The 10,245-nt window shown below is 45.7% G+C and overlaps 1 protein-coding gene across 1 annotated transcript; it reads left to right on the forward strand.

The window, feature by feature from the left end:
* Window positions 1–1,227: 1,227 nt before the first annotated feature.
* Window positions 1,228–8,717, forward strand: LOC123047510 (putative disease resistance protein RGA4). The gene is made up of 4 exons (XM_044471078.1): window positions 1,228–1,338; window positions 1,450–1,640; window positions 4,936–8,056; window positions 8,423–8,717. The coding sequence occupies exon 3, from the start codon at window positions 5,014–5,016 to the stop codon at window positions 8,044–8,046; it is 3,033 nt and encodes a 1,010-aa protein (XP_044327013.1). The 5' UTR covers window positions 1,228–1,338; window positions 1,450–1,640; window positions 4,936–5,013; the 3' UTR covers window positions 8,047–8,056; window positions 8,423–8,717.
* Window positions 8,718–10,245: the final 1,528 nt, after the last annotated feature.

Consider the following 10,245-nt stretch of genomic DNA (forward strand, 5'->3'; position numbering starts at 1 on the left):
AGATGGAGGTTCGTCGAGCGGATCCGGGTGAAAACCTCGTTCTCGGCTTGTTGCCAAGACCGGCGATGGCGGCACTCTTTTGTGTCATTACCTTCTTGAAGACATCGCCATGGAGAAGCTCCAGACCTCTGTCTGCTGTACCCGAGGGAAACCCTAGATCAGTAGATCGGATGACGGCGGCGCTCTGGTGTCGTTTCCCCCTTGGGGGCGTTATTCTTGGAGGTGTACACGTGCTCAAGGGACCGGTGGACGGCTTCTTTGGTGGAGCGGTGCTTCATCTTACTCATGGATGGCGGGGGATCCCGGCAGCGTGGCGCAGTGGAGACTCGGCGTCCGATGCACGGTGATGGACTCGCGCAGGAGTAGGACGCTGTCTGGCGTCATGGTGGCGTCGATGGCAGAGAGGCCTAGCAAGGTCGGTGCGTTAGTTTCTGCTCTGAAGATGGATTGGTGGAAGACGGCGCCGACGACACATGAGAGTGCGTCGGACCGGTTTGTACTCTCAAACCCAGTATGTGGCTCGGTTGGGGCCTCCGGTATTAGATGTTAGGCTTTTGTGCGATGTCTGTTTGATATTAGGCTCGGACTAACAGCACCCCTTCATCAAGTGGATAGGAGTAGCGACCGTTGTTGCTAAGATTGTGGCTTTAGACTACCTGATATACTACTTTGTAAGGTCCTTGTGAATAATTAATAAAATGATTGCATGCATCGCCCAGATGCACAGGCCGGGGGTAATCCTCCTTTTCAAAAAAAAGCATCAAGAGGATACAAACACCATGAGCAAACAACGGTCCTCTGCATAGCTAGGGTGGTGAAAAGAAATACTGATGTCCTCTTGCTGCTATTTTAAAGTGCTACTTGGGTTAATCTATTCATCATTGTCAGTGGGCGGTGACGAATGCTACTAGTAAATTACCACAAAGGAAGGACACTAATCAGCTTGTGAGTCTCTTTCGGCTCAGCACACCGTCACAGCTCGCCGCCTTTGTGGAATATGTTGTCCGGTCATGGCCTGAACTTTTGTACGCAAGAAGGGGAGGGGGGCATTATCACCTAGTGTTGGCAGCCCGGGTATCCACGGGTCCATCATTTGCTCCTAGGTTTGTCTCCAGTACCCGACTACTGGGTCTGGTAAGGCCTCGGGAATTTTGTTCCATTTGTTCTCTCCAGTTAATCAGCGTTTGCAGATTGACACCACTCAGAGGAAGTTTTGTCTTGGTTGCAGATATCTGATTCAAGCAGGACTCAAGTGGAGAAAGGAAGGAGTTTGTGCTAGCACACACCATGCCGCTCTCCTCTTGCGCCACACTCATCATGTTACTCATCTGTATCCAGGTATATGTTCGATTAGATCTCAATGTTGTGCACTTTTGGATCTACAAAACAGTGGGTGCTACTTCTTTTGTTAACTAGTTGATCGATAATCTTGTACTATCTATATTGCAGGTGTAGCAACAGCATGCTTTTCTCCTGGTGACTGATCCATAATCTTCTATTATATATCTTTGTTCTAGCTTTGTGCGAGATCTTAAAAGTAGCAACGGGCTGACCATCGAAGCAAAATGGGTTCTCAAGGTGATAAATATTGATCCATATTATTGACGGGTTTTTCCTCATTGGGAGACAGGCTTTGGAAGGTACAGACTTGTAATCAACTTTACATCAATGAATGAGAACAAGGAGCTGGTGGGTTCACAACCATGTGTGCCCACCATTGCGTCCCGGGAGAATCCTCTATCTTACTTTCATGATTACAATGGAATCTGTTAGCTACCATGATCCCTAGCTAGGCTAGCATGAGGAAAGCCAGTATGGGTTATTGATTGACAAGCTGGTTCAAGCACATAAATAAAAACATGATTACCGAAAATGGCCCACGCCCCGCTTTATATATATATAAAGCAACGGCCATGCAAACTAGCACATACAACTCAAGGCCACACCACACACGCCCAAGGTAAGAGCATCTCCAGCGGCGCCCCCAACAGGCCCCCCAGGGCGACTTTTGGGGCCCCGGCGCCGATAAAAAGCCCCAGTCGCGCCCCAAGATGCCAAAATCCGACAGCTCGGCCCATTTTTGAGCCCAGCGATCCCAGGCTGAACCCAGCGCGCTGGGGGCGCTCGGGGGCTCCGGCGGAAGGGAAAAACACGCCTGCGCCACACTGTCAGGCGAAAAGTCAAGGAAATCGTCCAGATTCGCCCCCCCCACCCCCGCTCGCTCGGCCACCACCCTGCCGATCCCGGCGCCGCCCACCGCCCATCACCGCTACATAGGCCATTCACCGCCGGAAAGGAGAGAAGGTTTCGCCGCAGCAACCTCTTCACCACCTTCCGGGAGAGTTTTCTGGTGCTCCGGCCGCACAGGGCGGTATTACCGACGGCTGTGCACCTACGACGCCCGCTAGGTGTACGGCAATTTGCCTGCCCGGCCCGGCGATGGACTCGAACGACGAGAAGGCGCTCACGGTGTTGCTGGAGGAGGAAGTCAATGCCAATGTCTAGGAGGAGGAGCATCTCATGGTCCTCGCCGCCCTTGCCGGCCTGCTCGTGAATGAAAAGCCGCGGCGAGCTAGCTCTGCGCCCGGGCGGCTGGAAGCAAAAAACCGGCATCATCTGGAAGGCTATTGCATGCTCTACTCCGACTACTTTGCGGACGCTCCATTGCACGACGAAAGAATAGTTCAGCGCCGTTATCAGATGAGCCGAAAGCTTTTCCTCGGGATTTTGAATTCCATCTGGGAGGTCGACAGCTACTTTAAGTGCAAGAAGGATTGCACCGGTACACTTGGATTCATCTCAATCCAGAAGTGCATGATAGCTATGAGGATGCTTGCATACAGAGCTCCCAATGATTCACTCAACGACTATGGGCGGATGGCCGAGTCCATGACCATTGAGTGTTTCTACAAGTTCTGCAGGGCAGTGGTTGTAGTGTTTGGACCGCAATACTTGCGATCACCCAATACTGAAGACACTGCTCGGGTCCTAGCACAGAATGCAGCAAGAGGATTTCCTAGGATGCTTGGAAGCATCGACTGCATGCATTGGAAATAGAAAAACTGTTCATTTGCTTGGCAGGGGATGTACAAAGGCGCCAAAGGCGGTTGCAGTGTGGTACTTAAGGTAGTGGCCACACAGAACCTCTGGACTTGGCACTCCTTCTTTGGGATGCCAGGAACTCACAATGACATCAACGTCCTGCAGTGCTCCCCTGTCTTTACCAAGCTTGTTGAAGGTCATTCTCCTCCGCTGAACTTCGAGGTTAATGGGCGGCACTACAACAAGGGGTACACCTAGCTGATGGCATCTATCCGAGATGGTCTATATTTATAAAGACTATCTCAAACCCTGTGTTAGGAGGCAAGAACTCCCACTTTGCGAAGGTTTAGGAGGCTTGCAGGAAGGATGTCGAACGGGCATTTGGTGTGATCCAATCTCGATTTGCTGTTGTCCGGTACCCTGCTTAGACCTGGTCGAAAGATCAAATGTGGGAGATCATGACTTGTTGTGTCATGTTGCACAACATGATCGTTGAGAGCGAGCAGGAAGAGCCAGTGTTTGACACCGAACCATATTACAGGCAGGGTCCTCTCTTGCGCAAGTTGATCACCAGCTACCGGCAGCCTGAACTGCCTTACTCAATATGTGTTAGGAGAACCGAGACCCTCAGGTGCATCAACAAAAGCATCATGATCTGGTGGAGCACCTATGGAGGCTCAAGGGCAACACCTAACTCGACATGTGATGAAATAAGAGTTTTTATTTGTTGAACTATATAATTTGTATTGAATTATTTTTTGTTGAACTATTTGATTTATATTGAATTTCCGTAATGAACTATGTGATAAAAAATTACTTGTGTTGAATTTGCGCCGAACCACGGCAAATTTGGGCCGATTTGCACCGATATCGGGCCAGTTTATCGCCGAAACTGGGCCAAAAAGCGGTCACTTTGCAAAACAAATGGGTCGATATCGGTGCCTGGGGGCGACCTGGGGGCAGCAGCTGGGAACCCAATCGCCCCCAGCGCCGATTTTTGCGGCGGCTCCCCCCTCCCCCCCGGGTGGTGATTTTCAAGCCTCCTGGGGGGCCAACGGCTGGAGATGCTCTAAGATACATTGGTGTAGAGGAATGTCTACAACACTCCAAATCACTCGAAGCAAAGACGAGAGTCACACTAGGAAGTCAGAGTGTATGTCGTCATAGATTGAAAAATAATTCAATGCACCATTTTCTTTGGTTAGACACATAGGAAGCTATGTGATGGTGTTACGGCTCAGTGTGTCCCACCTTGCTGGTAGTCGGCCCACATAGACCGTCCTACGGACCCCTAGGTCGGTTCTTCCATGGGCCATCGTGCCGGCCCATCAGATCTGTAGAAGGAGGATTCTGGAAGCCTTGCTATACAATACAAGCAAGCCGGATCCGTGGAGGACTCTCCTCCACTGACGTCTCGTACTAGAACCATGTAGCTAGGGTCAAGTTAGTGGATTGGACTACATTGAGAGGGTCTGAACCTGGGTAAATCTGGTCTCCTATTTCTTAGTTGATCTATTCGCCTAGCCAGGATACCATGTCGAGAGATCTGCTCGATTCTACTGCGACACTATGCAGCGTCCATTTGACATCCACCATCCAATCATGCAAATTTAGCAAACTAATGAATCATTTTAATATAGAAAACTTAAGCACATGTCAATTTGCAATCACAATGAAATATGAAAGCACAACATGCTGACTCGGGAATCAGAACTCAATACTTGGCTTGGACCTCCTACTGAAATAAGTTGCAAAGCTTCATTATGCTAAATTTATTCAAAATGAAAATAAAACTCAGTAGTGGTATTTGTTAATGTCTTATACTTCTATATCAGTATAAGTTACCGAGACTTGTCTCAAGCATGTTAACATATCTTGTGCATTCATTTTCAGCTTTCGGTTTTTGCGATTCTCCAAAACAAGTCACCGTGGTGTTTTTGATGGATCTCTGGCTCTGAGTTTGTCTGGACCATGGCAACCATACTAGAATGCTTGCTTAGATCATGTGTTTGTAAATTACAACATTTCATTAGTAATGAAGTCAGACTACTCCTAGGGGTGGAAAAAGATCTTAGTAAAATCCTGGGACGAGTAGAATTAATACAATGTTGTATACATGATGCTGAGAGCAGGAGGACAAAAGAGCTAGCCGTTAACTACTGGCTTGGTCAAATGAGAGATGTTATATATGATGTTGATGAAATCTTGGACGTGGCTAGATGTGAAGGAAGCAAGCTACTTCCTGACAATCCTTCATCATCATCATCATCAAGTAAATTAGTTGCATGGAAAGGCCTTTCAATTTCATCTAGCTTTCGTACCCTCAGGCCACGTTATGATGTTGCTGTTCGGATTAGAAGACTCAACAAGAGGATAGAGGACATTACAAATGACAAGATATTTTTAACATTCACCGGTAGTACACAACCTACCAGAAATGCTCCAATATCCAAAATGATAAGAAGTTCCGAGCTTGTTGAGCCTAACCTTGTGGGAAAGGAAATCATACATTCTTGCAGGAAGTTGGTGGACTTAGTGCTTGCACACAAGGAAAGTAAGTCCTACAAGATCGCTATTGTTGGAACCGGAGGAGTTGGTAAGACAACACTAGCTCAAAGAATATACAATGACCAAAAAATAAAAGGAAGCTTCAAGATGCATGCATGGATTTGTGTTTCGCAAGACTACAATGAAGATACTCTTCTCAAAGAGGTTCTTCGAAATATTGGAGTGCATCATGAGCAAGGTGAAACCATGACAGAGTTGCAGAGAAAGCTTGCAGAAACAATCAAAGGCAAGAGTTTCTTTCTCGTTCTAGATGATGTGTGGCGCTCCGATGTGTGGATGGATTTACTAAGAATTCCATTAAATGAAACAGTTACCGGAGTAATATTGGTAACCACACGAGATGATCAAATTGCAATGAGAATTGGTGTAGAGCATAAGCATCGAGTTGATCCCATGTCAATAGAGGTGGGATGGGAGCTACTTTGCAAGAGCATGCACATTGATGAAGAGCAAAAAGTGCAAAATTTAAGAAATATAGGATTTGAGATTGTTCGCAAATGTTGTTGCCTTCCTCTTGCAATCAAGGTTACCGCTAGTGCTTTGGTATGCAAAGATCAAACAGAGAATGAGTGGAAAAAGTTTTTGGGAAAATATGCTGTCTCCCAAAGCTTACTCTCTGATGATATTGAAAGATGTCTGTATCTAAGCTACGATCAGTTGCCGCATCGTCTAAAGCAGTGTTTTCTTTATTGTGCTTTGTATACAGAAGATTCGGTCATTCGCTTAGGTGAAGTTACCAGGTTATGGATTGCAGAAGGCTTTGTCGAGGAGCAGCAAGGCCAACTATTAGAAGACATAGCAGAAGAGTACTTCTACGAGCTTGTCCATCGGAATCTCCTCCAACCATATGACAGGTGTTTTGACCAGGCTAAATGCAAAATGCATGACCTCTTAAGACAACTTGCTTGTATTATATCAAGAGAAGAATGTTTTATTGGCGATGTTGAATCATTAAGGAGTGAAAATATGTCAAAACTACGACGTGTTACTGCTGTCACTAAGAAGGACATATTGGTGTTACCTAGCATGGATAACGTGGAAGTTAAGGTGAGGACGTTCCTAACTATTTGTGGTCCACGAAGAATTGAGGATACATTGTTCAAGAGATTTCCGCTCCTTCGTGTTTTGGTACTAAATTACTCATTTGTGCAAAGCATTCCAGATTATATTGGAAAACTGATACATCTACGCCTACTTAATCTAGATTATTCTGGCATATCTTGTCTTCCAGAATCCATTGGCTCCCTAAAAAACCTTCAAGTGTTAAGCATGAGATACTGTGATGCTCTGCATAGCCTTCCATCCGGGATGACACAGTTGTGCACTTTAAGATGTCTTTGTCTTACTGGAACAGAAATAAATCATGTTCCAAGGGGGATAGGAAAACTGAAGTTTCTCACTCATTTACGAGGATTTCCAGTTGGTAATGGAAGTGATAATGCTGATGTACAATATGGATGGGAGTTGGAAGAGTTGTCTAGTGTGTCACAGATGAGGTATCTTCAACTGGTTCGATTGAAAAGAGCGGCACATCGTAGTTCGAATACAGTGCTCGTGGACAAAAAACATCTAAAAGAACTAGCACTGTCGTGGACTGAGCATAGAGATGGGTCATATTTGGAACAAGATGTTAGCAATGCTGAGAAGTTCATTGAGGATCTAATACCTCCAAGCAACCTGGAAAACCTATCAATTTCCGGATTCTTTGGTCGGCAGTTCCCCACCTGGTTTGGTACCGCCCATTTGTCTTCAATAATACACATGTACCTCGGAGAGTTACGATCATGTGTGAATCTCCCATCCATTGGGCGGTTACCTAACTTGAAATTTCTGAGAATTGATAGAGCATATGCAGTTACAAAGGTTGGACATGATTTTATTGGTTGCAGGAAGGATAATGAGTTAGTTGTTTTCCCTAAACTTGAATGGTTGATCATAAAAGATATGCCCAATTGGGAGGAGTGGTCTTTTTTTGATAAACAGGAAGAGGATGGAGCTGCTAAGATTTGTAGTGCTGATGCCCAGTATGCACAATTGCAACTGCTGCCTCGTTTGGAGAAGTTGCATCTAGTAGGTTGCCCAAAGCTGAGGGCTCTCCCTCGATGGCTTGGAGTGGACACCACCAGCTTGAAGGAGCTCAAATTAATTGGAGCAAACAGTTTGAAGGCCGTGGAGGACCTCCCACTGCTCTCTGAGCTCATTATTATTGAGAAATGTGAAGGCCTTCAGAGGATCTCCAACCTCCCTCAAGTGAAAGAACTGCGTGTACGTGGTAGTCCAAGCTTAAGCCATGTAGTGGGGGTGGGAAGGTTGCAGCTGTTGGGGCTGGGTGAGGATATGCAAGAAATCTCTTCCCGCTGGTTACCTGGGCTTCAAGAGCAACACCAGCGGCTTCATGGAGAAGACCTAGATGTCTACACCATGTTTACCAGTTAAATGGCACAAGGTATGTATATGTACATTGTATACTGGTTGGATATTTAATATTGCGTATTTGATTCTCTTAGCAACCATAGTTCATATTCTCACAAGGCAAATTTCTGCCTCTTTATTCAGCATATTGCATCTTTGTTCAGTTGTAAAATGTTTCTCTAAGTTCCTTATGTGCGTTCCTTCTCTTACTAACATGCAGTTCTAGCAACTTATGTTGGTGACTTTTTCCTTGGTTTGCTCACATAAATAATTATCTGAACAAATACATTTCATGTGATGGATGCCCCAGCCTTATGTATGCATAACCATATTATTTATATGCTTGTCATAACTATTTTCTTACTGTGGTTTCATCATGTTTATATGCTGGACAAAATAGTGACAGCCTAGGAATGGTGGCACGGCTTTCTCGGACGGGCAAAGAATGAAGCTTATCAATGCTGAAGATGTCATTCAACAACCTTGATATGCTGAAGGAATTTTCCTGAACTTCTTTGGGCAGATGCCCTGGAATGAATGCATCGAAATTCGTCATGTTTCTTTCTGAACTTGGGCCAACAGGCCATTCTGTGCTGAACCAGCTGCTTTCGTATTATTTGTTTATAAACATGGGCCGTAGATCTTTATTATACTGACATTTGGTGATTCGCTGCTACATTGATATTTTGTCCCAGGTAATTTCACTGTATTCCAACGTCTGCAACACCAAATTGATGTGTTATTATTATGTTCCTTGTAGCATACATACATACTATCTTAATGTCTCGACACTTGACATTACCACAAGGATCCTTTGAGTCAAATCATAACCAATATGCTCTCTCTATATCTATGTATCCTGGTTATTGCAGGAAGTTGCGCACGCCCTGTAAGTTGGCGTGATGTTCCCTTGTGCTACGCTCGAAACATATAGGGAGCTCCCTCTGTGGAGCTGGAGCGCTACAACCTGCATCTGGTATAGCCCATGTAGTGGAGATTTTTGCAAGAAAGAGAGGGTTTAATTAGAGGTAGGCCATCCCGTTAGACCCATTGAGCCGACCAGGGCCGGCCCTGGGGCATGGGCGGTGGGGCGGCGGCCGAGGGCCCAGGCGGGAGGGGGGCCCATGATGTAGTACATATACATACTAATGGCCAGCAAAAAAATGGTAAAAAACGAGATGGGCTAGGGCGCGAGGCCCATGCGATCGATTACGAAGTGTTACGCTAGCGCCAGCGATCGGTACCGGCTGCTCATTTTCTTTTCCTTCGTCTGAAGTCTGGACGGTTGGTCTCTAATCTCTTCGTCCTGCCTGCTTGCCGCTGTAGTAACTATGGATATGTCAAGGAGTCTGGATGGTTAGTATTATTGTTGTCGATGGAGTCGGTTCGAATTTAGTTATTATTGTTGTTGATGGAGTCAGTTGAATTATTATAGTCAAATTTGGTTGAAATTTATATAGGGGCCCATGTCACCGAGTTTGCCTAGGGCCTTCCAAAACACAGGGCCGGCCCTGGAGCCGACTCACACTGCTGACCTCCACTGGCAGTCCACTACTCTACAGTCTACAGCGGCGGCGCCTTCTATGTCGTGTGTTTCACTTCTGTGATGTTTCCGCATTTGCATTCTCATGCCTATATCGTTAGGACTTGGAAATTTTGTCAGAGAAGATGGACGCATGCATAGACCGGACGGCAGGCCCCTTTTTCCCCATAGAAATCATAGTATTTTTGTCTTGTGCTTGTCAATAGAGGAGAAATTTCACTCTATAATTTTCATTGGTAGCTGTGATGGGGTAGTATATGTACGTTGGCTGACACTGAACAGGTCCTACGTCTTGTAAGAATCGACAAGAGTGTCGATATTCCCAAAGTTAATTGTGCCGTGCCGTGAGATATGCATCCTATTAGTAGTATATTATTCTTGTTGATTAGGACTAGCAGTTGTTAAACCACAAGCTGTCACTTGAAACTTAACTGTTAATAAAACCGCAACATTGATTCTTACGAATTCATTAACTACATATCATTTACAGATGCCCCATACTTGAAATTACGAGACAGCAAAAATCCTATCGTTGTGTGAAATAATTGAGCTCATTCGGTCCGTTAACTCGGAATTACCAAAAACTAATAGCACACTTGACATATATCTTTGCCACTTTGCCATGCTCCCATGGCTTCTCGTGCTAAGCCCTACTTACTCCGTGCATAGACCAGATGGCG

Source organism: Triticum aestivum, chromosome 2B, assembly GCF_018294505.1.
Source record: "Triticum aestivum cultivar Chinese Spring chromosome 2B, IWGSC CS RefSeq v2.1, whole genome shotgun sequence".
Lineage (NCBI taxonomy): Eukaryota > Viridiplantae > Streptophyta > Magnoliopsida > Poales > Poaceae > Triticum > Triticum aestivum.

Coding starts and splice junctions, on each gene's coding strand:
- LOC123047510 (XM_044471078.1), top strand. CDS start 5,014: ATGGCAACCATACTAGAATGCTTGCTTAGATCATGTGTTTGTAAATTA.